The sequence below is a fragment of the Gorilla gorilla genome, chromosome 7 (assembly GCF_029281585.2).
Source record: "Gorilla gorilla gorilla isolate KB3781 chromosome 7, NHGRI_mGorGor1-v2.1_pri, whole genome shotgun sequence".
NCBI classification, from domain to species: domain Eukaryota; kingdom Metazoa; phylum Chordata; class Mammalia; order Primates; family Hominidae; genus Gorilla; species Gorilla gorilla.
Window position 1 is genome coordinate 147,261,802 of NC_073231.2, and position 17,329 is coordinate 147,279,130.

Here is a 17,329-nt window from a genome sequence, read left to right on the forward strand (position 1 = left end):
CCTCTGGCTGATGCTGGTGGGTGAGGACCTTCCTGGGCAGCCTCCTCCAGCCAGCAGGAGGGACCATCAGGGCATGCGGACCCTTGGAGAGCTTGGGGGTCGGTTCCTGCCCTGGAGTCAGCTGTGTCTGCTGAAGGTCCACTGGTGTGTGGCACAGAAGGGGTAGGGGCTGTGCCTGGTGTGCCAGGGAGGCCCTGAACTCTCTGGGAGGCCAGATCAGGGGCCTCCTCTGGGCCTGCTGGGGGCCTCTGCATTCTTGGCAGGGCCTCAGGGACTGGGGCGGGGAGAGGCTCCTTCTCAGAGGCTGTGAGCTCCGAATGAAACTCCATGCCCTCCGGGACACCATGCCCACTTCTGGGTACTGGCCTTCAGGGGCCTTGGATGTGGGTGGCATGGCGCTGGCTAAATGGGGCCCAGGAGGAAGGCAGCAGGACCGTGGGCATGCAGGCCTAATGCCAGGACCAGGGCAGGCTTCATGTGGGCTTCCTCCTGTCTGGAATCCTGGAGCCACACAATTTCCGACCCAACACCCCGTACTCCAGAGCGACTGGCTCTTAACGGAAGCTGCTGCTGGCAGGTGTGTTATAACAGAGCTCTGGGGTGGGAGGCTGGGGGCAGGGAGGGTTAGGGCCGTCAGAACACGGCTCCCTCCTGCCCAGGGCAAGGTGGGACCACGTGTGCGCATGTGAGTGGGGCACCTGGTCTGGGTGTGGCCTGGGAACCTGCATGTTACAGACGCCATGGCTTTGGAAACACTCAGGAGTCCAGCTGTGTCTGTTCCAAGATGGGTCAGGGTTGCCGCAGGGAGGGCAGTGACTGGTCCACAGCTGGTGTGGCTGTGCCATCCTCCTTCCAGCCTGGGCAGAGGCCTTCCAGGCAAGATGAAAGATGCTGTGTGGACAGGAGGACATGGAGGATTCAGGGCTCATGGTGTAAAGATGCTGTGTGGACAGGAGGACATGGAGGATTCGGGCTCACGGTGTCCCTGGAGGCTCTGGTGGGTGTCGTGGGGCTGGACTGCTGCGGGGCAATGGGGTCCCCATCTTCCTGGCACAGGCATCTGATCTGGTCATCTGTTTCTGTGGCATGTGTGTGTGTGTGTGCACGTGAGCACACATCTCTGTGTATGCAGGTCAGTGTGTGTGCTTGCCAGAGCTTCCCATTGGGCGGTTTCCACACTGGCTTCTCAGTCATCCTGGGAGGTGAGGCATGAGCACTGGACTGGGAGTCCTGTCTGAGCCACTGACTTGGCCTGCCATTGTGGAGCTGTCCTGTCCACTCGCTGGACATTAGGCCATTTGTGTACAATAATCCTCTGAGGTTTGTATCCTCCCATGGGGAGATCAAAAGGGGCCGAGTGTGGCCCTAGGGTCTGGGGGCCCAGCCTGGTGGGTGACTCCAGGTAGACCTGGCTTCTGGGACTGTAGTGGTGGAAGGTGGCTGGGGCAGGGGAGGTTCACTCACCGGGAGGCTGGAAGAGGTGGCCCGGTAGGGAGAGAGAAGGGCAGCCAGACAGAGGGCGTGTGGGAGCAGCAGCCTGGTGGCAGGTGTGTGAGTCTCTGCACCTGGCCGGGGTCTTGAGGAGCAGGAGAGGTTCGGGCAGGCGGCTGAGGAGAATGCGGGCACTGAGCTTGGGAAGAGCCCTGGGCTGGGGGGGGGGTAGGGACTGTTGGGCAGCCCCAGACTGGCACAGGTGGATCGGGTGCCTAGGCAGGGGGTGGTGAGTTATGGGGCAGCTGTCTTGGTGACTGGGGGGAGCAGGGATAAGGGTGGACTTCTTAGTGACCGCTCTCTGCCCCAGGAGGTAGAGTCCTGGGGGCTGGGCTGGCCTGAGAGACGCCCCCTCATCCTTTCCAGGGTGAGGTACAAGGGCTCCGCCCCCTCCTGATATCACCAGGCCTAGGGCAGCATCCTGATGGGGGAGGGGCAAGTGACCCGGGCCCTGGACTGCAGGAACAGCCCCTCCTCCACTGGTGGAGTTCCCACTTCCTGCGGAAGGAACTATGTTAGAAGTTGTGTATGTGGGGTGGGGGTTGGGTGTGGGTGGCGGGGGGCCTGGGTGGGGTCCACTAAGTCGCCTGTCTCCCTGTCTCCCTGCACTTCCTCCTGGAGGAAATGGGGACAAAAGGATGAAGTGAGGGCCTGCTGAGCCCAGGGCTGCCACCTGGGAGTGAAGCCGGGGCAGGCTGCAGGGTCCGGGCCCTTCTGTGTGGGCAGGTGGGAGTGGTGGGGATGCAGTGAGGCTCCCTCCAGCGCAGCAAGGAACGGGCCCTGAGACCCTCTTCCCAGCCTGCAGCAGGCAGTGGGGAGACAGGCCGGAGCCCTGGACAGCCCCCAGTCTTTCCCCACCCCAACTACAGGGCCTGGGTCTCCGTGCGCCATCCCCCTCCCGCCCCCTCCCGCCCCCTCCCGCTCGCTCCCGCTGTTACAGAGCCCTAGGGACCGCCCTGTCCCCCGTGGGCCCCAGAGCCCAGGCCAGCGCTGGAGGGACCCTCTTGCCCTCTGGCCGGGACCAGGGTGCCCGCCGCAGCCCTGGGACCCTGCGGCCCCGGTCCGTATTCGAGGCCGCAGCCGGAGCGTTCCGGGATCCTTCGGGGGAGTGCCCAGCCCCGCGCCCCCGCCTCCCACATGACTCCGGGTGGGCCCTTTTGACCTGCGCGGAGGGCGGGGGGCAGGGGGCGGGGCGGGGGGGGCCGGGGGCAGGGGGCGGGGCGAGGGGGTAAAAGGCAGGGGGCGGGGGTGGTGAAGGGTAGGGGGCGTGGCGGGGAGAGGGTTAGGGGGCACGGCGGGGAGAGGGGTAGGGGCCGGGGCCGGGCGGGGGGGGGTTGGTCAGAGGGACGGTGAGGGTGGGGGTGCGGGGAGGGGAGTGGAAGGCGTGGGGAGGGGGGAGCGAGTGGAGTGGAGCGGGCAGGGCAGGGCAGGGGAGGGGGGCGCGGGGGCGGGGAGGGCCGGCGCAGGCGGGGATAAAGCCCGCGGCGCGGCTCGGCTGACTCGGAGCGCGGAGGACCGGCCTGCCGGGTGAGTGTCTGCGCCGGCTTTGGCTGGCCCGGGACGTGGGACAGACCAGGGAGAGGGGCCCGCGAGGGGTCGGGGTGGGGGTGGGGAACGCTGCCTTCCGCGCACGCGCGCCGCTGGGCCTGAGCGTGCAGTCGATCGGGTGGGCGAGGGCGCCGCCCTGGTGGCGGAAGCGCCTCCTCCAGGGCTCCCCCGAACGGCGGCGCCGGGACCCCGCTCTCCTTGGGCTCTTTGCCTCAGACCGCACGTGGCGATGCCCCGGCCTCGGTGTGCGCGTCGGTGCGGAGGCCGGCCCTTCGAGCTGGGTCCCGAGATCGCTGACGTCTGGCCTCCACTCCCAGCCGCACCATCCGGAGGCGGGGGTGGGGGTCCGGGGGTGGGGGTCAACCTGATTCTTCTGCGGAGGAGAAAGCTCCCGATCCCCTCTGCTCGTGGCCTGTCTTAACAGCTGAGAGTCATCACGCAGTGGCCGCATGGTTTGTCCCTTATCACTCTGTCACTAAAGGAGGTCCTGTGAGCGGTCACTCCAGGACGGCAGGGTGGACCAGGGCTGCCTGGGTCACCCCAGTCACACAGGTGCCCTTAGAGGTGCCGTGGGACCGGAACCTGGCCACGCGGCCCCGTGGTTGGCATGGCCATTAGAGCAGATTCGACTCCCGCACCGGAGTGTGAACCAGCTTCACCACCTCATCCTCACAGCAGCCGGGGAGGCTGCTGAACCCCGCTGTGCAGGGCACGTCAGCGGGGGTTCAGAGCCGCAGAAGCTCCCCACCCAATAAGCAGCGGAGACTCAGGACCTACTGACCCCGACAATAATCAGGCTCTGTCAAAAATCAGGTTCCCAATATGTGGCAAATGTCACAATTACTGTTAACACATGGCAGCTTAGGTGGTCATCTGCTCTTGGGTTTTAATCATCCCTGTGAGGTCTGAAGTCCCAGTGGCTTTCTGGGTTGGTTGGCCAGTCCCTGGCTGAGTTGAGGATCTGAGAAGCTGGCCTGGGGTGCAGTGGCTGAGTCCAGGCGTGAGTCTCCTGCCGTCTGCTCGGCTGCTCTGCAGGCTGCCCGCGTGTGGTCAGCCTCCCCTGGGCTTGAACACATAAGGCTCTCAGGATTTGCTGGGGTGGAAGAGAAGGAGCCCTGGGCTTAGCACTGGAAAACCTGGTTTCCCGCAGCTCTGCCCCGTCCGGCCCGCCTCTGTGTCAGATGGGGCTCATAGGCTTGGGTCTGTGGTGAGGGTGACATCACGCATGGGGGCGGGGGTGATGGAACATGGGGCATGAAAGGGCTCTGAGATGCCAGTGGGGACAGACTTGATGTGTGCTGTGCTCGTGGGGCTCAGTGGAGAGTCTGGTACATTCCCCACCTTGGGAGCCCATACCACCCTCTGGGAGGATCCTACCCTGCCTGAAGGCCACCTCCTCAGAGAGGCCTCCGTGATTGCTCCCCGCAGCAATCACAGGAGGGATGGGAATCAATGGTTCTCTGGGTCACATGCCACTTCCCATTGCCATAATCCTTTGCCTGGTTAGTGTGTGTCCCCCCGCCCCCACTGACCAACCAGTGCCCTCTGAGTGTGGGTGATGGGGTTTGCTCACCCCTGACCCCCACCCAGCACCTATCATGGGGTCTGGAGCCCAGAGGGTGTTTGGCAGGTACACGTATGAATGGAAACGTGATAGGGGAGACCCAGGCACTGAGGGTACCTGCAGGCTTCCTGGAGGAGGAGGGACTCTGGTCTGGTCTTGAGCATGAGGAGGTGTGTCCTGGGACATTCTGGGCAGAGAGAAAAGGGTGCCTGGAGGTGTGACTCCTACAATCCCTTCCCCTCCTCACCTGTGAGGGAGGCAAGGGCAGAGGGGCCAGTGTGCCAGGCTGAAAAGCCGGTACTTGGTGTGTAGGCCATAGGGAGCCATGGAAGGTATGTGAGCAGCAGCAGGGTGGGGGCCAGTCTCCAATCCTGTGCCAGGCCTCGCTGTAGGGGGTGGCTTGCCGGGTGGGTGGGCAGCTGACATGGGCTCTTGACCCCAAGTCTAGTCTGGGCTGGAGTTGGGCTGCACACTTACCAAACCTCAACCAAGCTGCCCTCAGAGACAAGGATGCGTGGACCTCCCTTGATACCTGCCCTGGTGAGGAGGCTGGGCTGGCTGGCTGGCTGGGTGGGGGTGGGGGACAGGAGGGGTGGTAGACTAGAGACCCCAATCAGGTGGGGAGACCAGTGGGCCCCTGGGGCCTCGATGGTGGAAGCGGGGCTGGCCCAGCGGTGGCCCTCTGGAGGCAGATCTGTGCTCTCCCATTTGGTTCTCTGGTTGGGGTCCTGAGCTGCCTGGGGGTGTCAGGGACATTGACAAGGAGAAGGCATAATGACATGGGTGACAGGCCCTGAGACCTGGGCCCGCAGCGAGGCAGGGGTCAGGGAGGCAGCGGCCAGGGGCTCACTGTGGCCTCGGAGGATGCCCAGGCCTGGGTGGCCCATTCCTCGCTGGACCCAGACCAAGACCAGAGGAGAAGGGGTGGCATCCTTTCTGGGGTTTGGGGATACAGGGGCCACGCAGGCAGCACTAGGCACTATTCTGAGCACTTTTCATGACCTGATTCATTTATTTCCAAGGAGGAAGCTGAGGTGCAGGGAGTGGCTGTTACTAGGTAGTGAAGATTCCCCTGAGGAGGTGGTGTTCCCAGGAGAGCATGACCCAGGCTGGGAGGTGGGGAGGGAGCTTGTAAGGGTGGGCTCGGAGGGGAGGTGGGCAGCCCTGTAGAGGCAGCTTGTGGAGGCCTTGGCTAGGCCGACGGCTGGGGACAGTAGGGGGAGTGGAGGCCTGACGGCCCTGGGTCCTGATCTGCCTGCCGTGGCGGTGTCTCCGCTGTGAGCCAGGCATCCTACATTCTAACCCTGTTTGTGACAGCCTGGGAAACTGAGGCACAGGTTGGCATGGGGTCTCTTTGAGGAACCAAGTGGCTTGGCTCCAGGGAGGAAGTGACCCCTGACTCAGTAGAGATGCCAGCATGTGGGCACCCTGGACCCCTCCCTGGAAACTCACGATATTGTCATTACCTGGCCCACCCGCCCAGGGAGTCTGGGAGGCAGCTTGGCAGGGCAGGGGGTGGAGGGGTGGCTGGGCAGCCCCACCTGGGAGGGCAGGAGAAGGTGGGCAGGCTGTGTGCTGTTTCTGTCCATTTCTTTCCTGAATCTCCCAAGCTTAGCCCAGCACCTGGCCCTTGAAGGTGCTCAGTACATATTTGTCAAATTGGATGAATGAACGGATGAATGAGTGGATGAATGCCTGGTCTCCAGTCCTCGTTGGTGGGAGTCTTGTGGTCCAGGGTGGGAGTAGGGGAGGCTCAGAGGCACTGCTGAGCCTCGGGAGGGTGCAGGGCAGTGTAGAGGGCAGGACGCCCCCTGCAGGGATGGGGAGGTGGGTGGTGGGCTTTGGGCAGGGCAGGCAGCCCAGGATGCAGGCCTTATGTGCCGGAGTGTGGCACCGTGTGGTGTCAACAGGTGGCCTGGCTGGCAGTGGCTGCTGGGATGCTTTCCAAGCACTGACACCCCCATCCCGGCCCCCAGGAAGGGCAGGTGGGGGGCTGGGGTGCTGGGGGAATGACAAGGGCAGGGTGAGGGGAGTTGGGAGGGGGGCCTGGCTGTGTCACGCCCCCAGGCAGGGAAGATGCCCTACCTGTTCTACCACCAGGTGGGCTTCTAGGGCGGCAGAAGGGGTGAAGGTTTGCATGGCCACATTTGGGAGTCACACTTCCCCTGGCCGTGCCTCAGTTTCCTCATCTAAGCTGCTGCCAGAGGCCCCGTCTTCCAGCTGTCAGTGTCCACTGTCCCCTTGTCCCCTCGACCCCTCAAGACCCCGGTGAGCCAGGGCTTGCCATACCTTTTACAGGTGGGGAACCAGGGCTCAGAGGGGAGAAACGGTCACAGGCAGCACTGGGCTTGACCCTAGGCCCTATGAGCCCAGAGCCCAGTCCTGACTGCCGTGGTTTGGTGCCACCTTGTGAGTGGGGTCAGAACCCCTCCCTGTGACCGTCCCCCTCTTCTACCTCCTCCCCCTGCCACCTGTCCTTCCTTGCTCCTTTCTTCTGGCATCCCAGGTCCCGTTAGGGAACGGTCCAGGCCCACAAGGGTGAGGCTGGCTGAGCTGAGTCCAGGTGGAGAGGGCTGGGGCTTGGCGCTGGGCTATGGGGGTAGGGGTCTGAGTCCTGGGCTGGGATTGGGCATCGCAGCAGGCCATAGTGTGGTATTAAGCACCTCCTGGGGTCAGGTTTCTACCCATCACCTGGGTGGTTCTCCTGGTGCCATTGGAGGTTGGGAGGCTCCGGGTGGGCCTGGCAGGGCCTGAGTGGCCACAGATTTGGGAGGCTCCTAGTGCTTGGCGGGCATCACCTGCTGCCTGCCTGATGCTGGGTGCCTGGGGCCCAATGGCAGCCTGAGTGGAGCCCCATGGCCTCGTCCATGCTCTCGCCAGGTGCCCACCTACCCGCCTGCCTGTGGAAGCAGTGGTTACAGCCCCCAGGTCTGTGGTGGAACTGTGGCCTGCCTGGGCACTGCTGGTGGCTGGCAGCATGTGAGCAGCTTCAGGAGGAGCAGGGCAGGCCTCCTGGGTTGGCAAGTTAGCGAAATGCCCCAGGAGGCACTGTTAAAGCTGTGTGCAGCCTGGACGGGCAGCAGCTGAGCACAGGGGCATGTCCTTGGAGCCCACAGTCGTTTGTAGATGCCCAGTGGGTAGAACCCGAGCCGGCGCCCAACAGCTCTGCTTCCAGGCCGCAGCCAGGCACCCCATGACTGGCTTGGAGCTGGCACCATCTCGGAAGGTGGCTTTCCTTTCTGGCAGCGTCTCTATCTGTAAAGGCGGCCATGGGCCCCAGAGGGCTAGCACTGGCCTAGGGTCACACAGGGAGTTGGGGTAGTGGGTCAAGCCTGATGTGAGACTCCAGGCATCAGGAGCATGCCTGCCTCCCCACTGGCCAGTTCCTCCAGGAAGCCTTCCCTGACCTCCTACCCTCCAGATCACCTGCCATCCTGGGGCTTCTGCTCAGGGGCTTTCCTCCTGCTGGTCCCCGTCCCTGCAATGAGTGCTCAGAAGCACCAGAGAGGGGGCCTGGGACCAACAGCTTGGGAGGCTGCCTGGAGGCGGAGGGCACGAGGGCTGCTAAGGAGTAGTGAGGTCCCCATCACCAGAGGTGTGCAAGCTGGTGCTTAGGTGTGGCGTAGGTGACCTTTGAGTTTCCTCTAGGCCTCAGGGGTCGAGATTCCGTGATGGGTTCTGGATGTGTCCCAGATCTGGACGTCTGCCCACAATGTTGGGTCATTTGTTCCTTCCACAAACAAGTGGGAGCCCTCTTGGTGCCAGGGCCTGTGTGGGAGGTGGGGTGAAACTGAGGATCTCTCAGCCCTCCTCCAGTTGGGATGCCTTCCCTGGGGCCTGTGAAGGGCTACTCTAAAGGACACATAGCAAGGGGAGAGGGGATGGGGTGGGGTGGGGAGAGGGGATGGGGTGGGGTGGGGAGAGGAGAGGGGGTGGAGTGGGGAGAGGGGATGGGGTGGGGTGGGGATGTGGGGTGGGGTGGGGAGAGGGGATGGAGTGGGGTGCGGAGAGGGAATGGGCGGGGTGGGGAGAGGGGGTGGGGTGAGGGGGTGGGGTGAGGGAGTGGGGTGGGGAGAGGGTGTGGGGTGGGGTGGGGAGAGGGGATGGGGTGGGGTGGGGATTGGGGGTGGGGTGGGGAGAGGGGATGGAGTGGGGTGCGGAGAGGGGATGGGGCGGGGTGGGGAGAGGGGGTGGGGTGGGGTGAGGGGGTGGGGTGGGGACTGGGGTGGGGTGGGGAGAGGGTATGGGGTGGGGTGGGGAGAGGGTATGGGGTGGGGTGGGGAGAGGGGATGGGATGGCATGGGGGGATGTGGCAGTGAGGAGACTGGGCCCTTGGAGCTGCCGGGTGCAGGGGCCTGGAGGACTCTGGGAAGGCGTCCTAGTGCATCAAGCGTGGGCTTGGCCTGCTCGGGTCTCCCCTCCTGGCCCCCCTAGCAATGGGCGGACTTGGGCCCGCTCTGGGAGGATTCCAGGAACGGCTCCTGCCTGGTTATAAATAGACTTCTCCGAAAGGCCTGGGGCTGTGCCAGCTGCAGCAGGTGCCCCCCAGGCCCGGCCAGAGGGCCCCAGGCAAGGGGGTGGAGCCTGGGTGGGGGTGATGAGGATGCCGGGGTCCACTTTTGTAGTGCCAGAGGCTATGGGCTCTGTCTGGTTGTAGCCTCACAGAGCTTGATGGGAACTTTCACTCTGAGACCCCTTTTATGGATAAGAAAACTGAGGCTGGGGTGGCAGGAGCAGCTTACCCCAGAGGTCCTCTCTCCCAGAGGGCTAGGGTGGGGATAAGCAGGGTCTCTGGGGGGGCAGCAAGACCCAGCTCCAAATGTGGTTCTTCTGCCTTCTGGCTGTGTGACTCAGAAGGGTTGCTCAGCTTCTCTGTGCTGTTATGGTTTGTCAGTGCAGTGTGGCAGGTGTGTGTCTTGCTTGTGGAATGCAGTGTCTAGCCTGGTATCCTTAGAAAGTGGCTAAGGTTGGAGATTGGTGGGGCAGAGTCCCTGAAGCTGACCCATTCCTGCCTTCAACCTTCAGGGAGATGCTGCTGGAAGTGGTGAGCTGAGAGCACTGGGCAGGAGTCAGAGCCTAGCGTCTCCCTGTGGCGCTGGGTGCACCCACGTGGGTGGGTGTCCTTGCCAGGGAGCTCACACCCTTGGGGGTCCATGAGCTGGCAGGCAGGGCTACCTGGCTTGGTGTGCCCTTGGGTGGAGGCTCCCATGGGGCCCTTCAGACTGGGCACAGCCCTCCTGTCCTCTGCTCTCCAGCCTGCTTGCCCACCTGGAGGTGGGAGGAGGCGAGGGTTGCCGGCACAGCTGGGCCAGGCTGATGGTGATGCTTTCTGGAAGTGTGAGTGGGGGTAGCCTGGCAGGGGGAGGGGGGGTCGTGCTCTCAGCTGGGCCCCTTGATGACCTCAGATGGCAGGGACCAGGTTGTTTGAGAGCTGCAAGCAAGGCCACACCTCCAGGGACCCTGTGCTGGGGGTACCATCTGTGCCCCTCCACCCTGCTCTGAGGGCCCTGGGTGGCCAGGGCGGGCACAGAGTGGGCGGTGATGCCAGCTGCATCCCTGGGGTTCATAGTCTGGGGAGCACATGAGTTCCCGGCACAGTGCTCCCAGGAGGCAGAGCCAGGAGTCGCAGGGAGGCGTTTGCTTGAGAGGGTCTGGGAGGGCTTCCTGGAAGAGGGGGCATCAGTGCCGAGCCTCAGAGTTTGTGGAGCCCGCCGCCTGTCTGAATCCTGCCTGCCGGTGTTACCTCAGGGTGTTCCTCGTTGCAGTGCCTCAGTTTCCTCACCAGTACGCTAGGAGAGACCAGCGTAGCCAGCCACAGCTGGGTCGTGAGGATTAAGTGAGGGGACAGCAGTGTCTGGCACGGTGGGTGCTGAGTAAATTCATGGAGGAGTGCCCGGGCGGTGGGGCTGGTGAGCTGGGCAGGGGGTCTGAACTGGAGGGACTCGGGCGCCCTCCTCCTCAGGGTGCAGGACAGCACCTGCACAGCGGGGCCGCATTTCCATTTCCAAAGCTGGGCGCGCTCCGTCCAGGCCTCCCCACCAGGAGCGCGGCCCGGCGGCTCCTGCCCTCCGGACCCCGAGCCCACAGGCCCGTGCAGCCCCATGAGGGGGCCAGGGGGAGCTCCGAGGTTCTAGGGAGGGCGCGCACCGGGAGAGGGCGCTGGGCCGACCGGCGGGAGGAAGGAGGGGTCCCGGGCGGCAGCGCCCCCAGCCCTCGCCGCGCCCCGCACTTCCCTTTCCTGGCCGGACTTCCTCTTCCCCGCGCCCGCCCTGCGCGGCCCCTTTGTTTCCCGGGCAGGGCGCGGCTATATTTAGGCGGCAGGTGTGGGAGCCCCCGGCAGCTGGGTCGCCCGCCGGTCACGCCCCCCACGTGACGCCCGGGCGCTATAAATAGCCGCAGGCGGCGGTGGCGGCAGCGCCTGGAGCCGGCTCCGCGGCGGAGGGGCGGCGCCCCGACCCAGGCCCAGCACCGTGGGCACCGCCCGGCCGGCGCGTATGGAGGCGGCGGGACGCCTGCGGCGCGGGTGAGCCTGGCAGGTGGGGACGCGGCGGACCCAGGCCTTCCGGGACCCCAGCCCCGCCGGGGAAGAGGTGGCGCCCTCCGGATGGCTGGGCGGGAGCCCCGCTGGCACCCAGGGAGGGGGCCGCGCCCGTTACCACGACCCCACCCGCGACTGGTTCCCCGGGACTCCCCAGAGCGCCCACCTCAGCCCTGACCGCGGTGCAGCTTACTTCTCCTGAGACCCGCTGAGACCCGGGCCTCCAGCCTCCTCCCCCAAAATCACAGGGGGGGCCCTGTCTGAAGCGGGGGCTGGATTCAAACTTCCTAACCTGCTGTGCCATCGGGAAGGAGAGCGGTAGCGTCCCTGAACCTCGATTTCCTCTTCTGTGCAGGGCGCTGCGTGTTGTTCCTGCCTCCTAGATTTGAGCCAGAGAGAACCCAGTTAACTGGACGCCTGGGGTGGCCCTGGTGGAGAATGTTCTCCCGTCTCCCTGGCTTGTTTCCTCATCTCTCAAACAGGGACAAGGATGGACTCTCCCTTAAAGGGTCTTGAGAAATAGCTGAGGGCTCTGGGCCTGCTGGCCCGAGGAGGCTGAGCCAGATCTTGGGAAGGGTTCTGCAGGGCTTGGTAGCAGGAGGGAAAGGAGGGGCCATGGCTGCCAATGGGTCCCCGTGCTGTGGGCCGCGGGCTTGGTGGGGGTGGTAGCGACTCACGACACATGGAGGCAGGGTAAACCTGTCCCCATTTCGCAGATGGGAAGCCTGAGGCTTTGGCTTCAGGGAGTTCTCAGTGCCCATCCCTGGGGATCCTTAACCCTTGCTCTCAGGGCCCTACCTGGTGACCTCACTGGGGGCATGTGGTTATGGAGGGGTTTTCTCCCTTGGGGGACAGCCACCAGGCAGGGCAGAGCCACATAGTGGTGCCAGGGCATCATTGCTTTGCTCTCACCTGGGGCAGGGGTAGGGGCCCTAGGCTGCAGAGACAAGTGGGGTGTGTGGCAAGACCCCAGCCCAGCCTGGTCCAGCCTCTCCCTGGACCCCTAACCCCATTCTAGCCTGGGCTGTGACCCCTGAGCGTAGCCCAGGCTAACCCCCTGATTCCGGCAGATGTGTGGCATCCTTAGGCCTTCAGTGGGGGGTAGTGTGGGATGGTAGAGCCTCCTCCCTCCCAGTAGCCTGCAGCCCTGAGGACCTGTGCCGGGCCACTAGGCAGCAGGTCCAGGCCACGTGCTGGTGCCTGTGGGGTCTTCCCGGGTCCCTGGCAGCTGTAGGTGTGAGGGGTTGGTCAGCCCGTCAGGGAGAGGCCCAATACTGTGGTTTCTCTGGTGCTTTTCCTCCTTTCTTTCTGTAAACATGAGCTCGGCTCCCGTGTGCACACAGGGACATCCTGCTGCCCCAAGAGGAACCCAGGTGTTTGTGTGCTGTTAGCACGTGGTGGCTTCCCTCACCCACACTCAGAGCCTGTGCTCCCTCCAGTCGGGCAAGGTGGGGACTGGCGGGACCAGGGACAGTATCCTTGTCTCCACCTTTACCTCCTTCTGGGGCTCCCACCCTACAGCCCGTTTTTTTTTTTTTTGAGACGGAGTTTTGCGCTTGTTGCCCAGGCTAGAGGGCGATGGAGCGATCTCGGCTCACTGCAACCTCTGCCTCCGGGGTTCAAGCGATTCTCCTGCCTCAGCCTCCCGAGTAGCTGGGATTACAGGCGTGCACCTCCATGCCTGGCTAATTTTTTATTTTTTTATTTTTAGTAGAGATGGGGTTTCTCCATGTTGGTCAGGCTGGTCTGGAACTCCTGACCTCAGGTGATCCGCCCGCCTTGGCCTCCCAAAATGCTGGGATTACAGGAGTGACCCACTGCGCCTGGCACCCACCGCCCATTTTAACCTTCCCAGAACCATGCACTGGACAGAGCCTGAGGTGTGGCGGCTGCTCTGAGCCCATGAGCGCTGGCTGCCACCCAGGGTGTGGAGGGCAGGCAAGGAGGAGCCCACTGTCCCAGGTAGCCACCCTCTGAGTCCAGGGGCCCAGGCCTCAAGCCCTACTTGCACCTGGGCTGAAGCTCCAAGGGCCCAGCCTGCCTGGTGGGCAGCTGGGAAGGGGGTGCTGGGGCTGGGGCAGGGGCACAGGTGAGAGGGGGTGGGTTGGGGAATGGAGGGCTCTGCTGGGCGAGGGGCCCTGAAGTGCCTTTTCTTGGGTAGCAGGCAGTAGTGACAGGGCCGGGCTTGGGTTGAGTCTAGGGGGCTGGAGAGTCTGCTAACAGCTGGGTCACAGCCAGGGCCAGCAGTGCGGGGACCCCTCAGCAGCAGTGCCCAAGTACAGCTTGGGTCACTTGTGTCACCCCTCATCGTGCTAATGGGGTAACAAAGAGGCCGGCACCTTGCTCGAGGTCTCCCAGCCCTTCCGTAGAGAGGGAAGGGGGCTGCGTGCTCCTGGAACCCCTTTGCCTGGGAGCTTTGGGGTCATGAGACCCAGAAAGGGAGAGAGGCAGGTGTGGAGGTGCCTTGGGTTGCTGTGGCCCCCCCTGCCGCCTCCCCTCTTCAGGGCCCTGTCATGGTGTGAACCCACTCCTGGCCACCTGTGCTGTCACCACCTTGGCATGTGTGCCTGATGGCTGGCCCATTGGCGTGGTCTGTCCCCGCCTCCCTGAGCTCCTGGAGGGGCAGAGCTGGCCTGTTTATCGCCGAGCCTGGCTGAGACCTGTGTGAGCAGTGGAGACACAGTGGCGGGGGGACACTGGTGGACAGGGGGCTGCTGACAGGCAGGAGACTTTCTGCAGAAAGCAAGAGGTGATTAGGGTGGCCCACGGCCGCGTGTGGGGCCAGACCCCTCACCTCCCTGTGCTGGCAGCACTGACCGAGTGCCTGGGCCCCATTCCCTGAGGATGGGCCACCCAGAGACACCTGGGCTCAGATGTTCACAGTGGCCAAGAATCGGAAGAGGAGAGGGCAGCTGTCCTGGGGTGGAGTTTCCGCAGATCACAGCAGGTGGGCAGGGGCCCAGGCTCAGGCTTCTTAGGAACTCAGCCTCTGTCCCCACAGAGGGATCTGTCATCTGTGTGCTGGGGTTCATCATGTCCTCGGGGGTGTCCCTGAAATCCCTGTCCCCTCTGTCCTCCGTCATGCCCTGCTGGCTGTGTGGTGGCTACCCTGTCGCCTCTGGGCCCTGGGTCAGTCCTGGCAGGAGCTGTGCTTCCTTGTGCTCCCACATAAGGAAATAGACCCAAGAGGGTCATTCTCTCAGCATGGTCAGGAGGAGGGCTCTGGGAGAGGTGTCGCCTGTGACTGTGGGCTCATGACAGGCATGAACCCCTTGTGGGAGGCGGGGCCCCCTGTGACCCCTTTCTATTCATTTCCTTCATCTTTCCCCACAGATGCTGTGTGCTGTGGACCCACCTGGGGTTCATGGAGTGGGCCACGGGGCCCAGCCCTAAGCACTGCTGCACCCAGGGTCGCCGCGCCTCCTGCTGAGGGGTCCCCGCGCCACTGGCTCTCACCATTGCCCTCACCTGCCGATGGCCTCTGCTGCCCAGCCTGGGGCCAGCTCTACCGCCTGAGCCCCCTGCCCCACTCCAGGACTCACCGTACCCCGATGGGGTAACGTGACACAGGCCCCGCACGTTAGAGGCCGCTGTCCCCACGGCCACTGCCCGTGACCCCTGGCCCAAGGCAGCTGGAGTTCGTTCAGTTCAAGTTCATTCTTCCTCTGGCCCTTGGGGGCTTGGGGCCCACCTCTGAGTGAAGGGGGCTGTCTGCCCATCCACCAATGTGGAGAGGGCACCCCTGGCGTGGGGTCCAGCTCTGGACACTGCTTGGCGGCCGGGTTCACTTTGGGTTTTTAAGTTTTCTTTGCTGAACTTTTTTGGTTGTTCTTTTTATTTTTTGCCTCTTTATGACTATCCAGCTCTGAGAGACGGGAGTTTGGAGTTGCCTGCTTTACTTTGGTTGGGTGTGGGGGGGGGGGGGGGGGGCGGGCTGTTTTGTTCCTTTTCTTTTTTAAGAGTTGGGTTTTCTTTTTTAATTATCCAAACAGTGGGCAGCTTCCTCCCCCACACCCAAGTATTTGCACAATATTTGTGCAGGGTATGGAGGTGGGTTTTTAGATCTCGTTTCTCTTGGACAAGCACAGGGATCTCGTTCTCCTCATTTTTTGGGGGTGTGTGGGGACTTCTCAGGTCGTGTCCCCAGCCTTCTCTGCAGTCTCTTCTGCCCTGCCGGGCCCGTCGGGAGGCGCCATGGCTCGGATGAACCGCCCGGCCCCGGTGGAGGTGAGCTACAAACACATGCGCTTCCTCATCACCCACAACCCCACCAACGCCACGCTCAGCACCTTCATTGAGGTGAGTGGAGATGGAGGCGTGGCAGGCAGGTGGGCCAGGTGTCTGGGAAGCCCGGCTGAGCTGCCCTCAGGCCTCCCAAGAGGGGTCCCCAGCCCCAGCTGGCCAGACAGGGCTCACAGCCTTGGAGCAAAGCCCAGTCGCCTGTTACAGGATCCTGGAGGAGGGACATGGGGGTGCCCCGGGGGTCGGGGTTGAGGGTGTTGGGGGATCAACGGGGTCCCCTGGGAGGCCTGCAGGAGGCTGGCGTGCAGCGTGGAGGGACTCCACGCTGTGTGGATAGAGGCAGGGGGTGAGGCAGGGGGATAACATGGACCAGGCTGTGTGTGCTCAGCCGTGGCCTGGGCTGGGGCCCTCCCGAGCCCTTTGCTGTCCCAGATGTTGCTGGGCTCTGGATGAGGCCTCAGGTTAGACCAGGCTGGACTAGGGGTTTCAGGGCCCAGATCTCTGTGTGAGGAGGGACTGAGCAAGGGTCAGCGCTGACCACAGGAGGGAGGGACCGCTGTGCCCTGGAGAGGCAGCAGAGATACCTGCCGCTGGCAACCCTGGCAGATGGGATGAGATGCGTTTACAGAAGCTTTCTTGGGAGTGGAGTCTGGAGCGACCTGCATGGCCTCCTGGAGGAGCCTGGCCTCTGCAGAACGCCCTGCTGTTTGCAGGCCTGGGGCCGTTTGCAGCGTCTGTCTGCAGTTGTGTGTGGGGCCGTTGACAGAGCCTCTGACTGCCAGGCTGTGTGAGAGGCTGCAGCTGTGTGCAGGGTCATTTATGGCTGAGTCCTTTCCCCTGTGACATGAGATAAGCCATCATGGTCTTGTCATAATGAAACAGATTTGGGCGTGAGAGGGCATTGAGAACTGTAGAGCAGCAGAAGGCATTGGGCACCTTGCCATCAGGGAGCCTGGACCCTGGACACTGAGCCAGGTGCCCTACAGAAGATGGCTGTCTCTCTCGCAGCTGAGACCCTTGAGATAACAGCAGCATCTACAGAAAGATTGGCGAGAACAGCACGGTGAGTGGCCAGGGTGAGGCCTCAGAATATGACTGGGATCGGGGTTAAGTCTGTAACCAAGGTCAGGTCTCAGTGTGTGACCAAGGTTGGGGCTCGCTGTTTGACCAGGATCAGGGCTCTGTGTGACCAGGGTCAGGGTTCGGTGTGTGTCTGGGATCAGGGCTCAGTGTGTGACCAAGGTTGGGACTCAGTGTGTGTCCAGGATCAGGGCTCAGTGTGTGTCCAGGATCAGGGCTCAGTGTCTGTCCAGGATCAGCGCTCAGTATGTGACCAAGGTTGGGGCTCAGTGTTTGACCAGGATCAGGGCTTAGTGTGTGACCAGGGCCAGGGTTTGGTGTGTGTCTGGGATCAGGGCTCAGTATGTGACCAGGGTCGAAGCTCAGTGTGTGTCCAACATCAGGGTTCAGTGTGTGACCAGGATTGGGGCTTAGTAGGTGAGCAGGGTTAGGGAGGGCTCATCCTGTGACCAGGGTTAACGCTTAGTGTCTGACCAGGATCAGGGCTCAGTGTGTGACCCAGATCAAGGCTCGGTATGTGACCAGGATCAGGGCTCAATGTGTGACCAGGGTTGGGGGCTCAGCACGTGACCAGGATTAGGGCTCAGAGGTGTGTGACTATCAAGGCTCAGGACGTGACCAGGATCAGGGCTCAGTGTGTGACCAGGATCAGGAAGGGCTCAGCCTGTGACCAGGGCCAGGGCTGAGCCCTGGGCTGGGTGGCCATTCCCTCTGCTGAGGGTGCAGAGGGCCTCTGAGGTACCCCATGGCCACAGAGCCCAGCACCCTACCTGCTCCCTGCATTCTCAGATAGTTGGGTGCTGGCCTCTCTGTGTTCCAGGTCCCTGTCCCGTGACCAGCAAGACCCATCAGCTGATTCCTCACCC

At 63.4% G+C, this 17,329-nt stretch overlaps 1 protein-coding gene across 8 annotated transcripts in view; it reads left to right on the forward strand.

The window, feature by feature from the left end:
- Positions 1-17,329, forward strand: part of PTP4A3 (protein tyrosine phosphatase 4A3) — a 45,618-nt gene that overhangs the window by 21,304 nt on the left and 6,985 nt on the right. For 2 of the 8 annotated variants that reach the window (XM_063709551.1, XM_055348027.2), the window contains exon 2: positions 14,475-15,440. In XM_063709551.1, coding sequence (XP_063565621.1) covers positions 15,336-15,440 — 105 coding nt within the window. In that variant the 5' untranslated portion in view covers positions 14,475-15,335. Of the gene's footprint in view, positions 1-2,913; positions 3,019-10,952; positions 11,140-13,302; positions 14,089-14,474; positions 15,441-17,329 lie in introns of those variants that run through there. The other 6 variants (XM_055348022.2, XM_055348026.2, XM_031013902.3 and 3 more) reach the window with 6 other exon arrangements.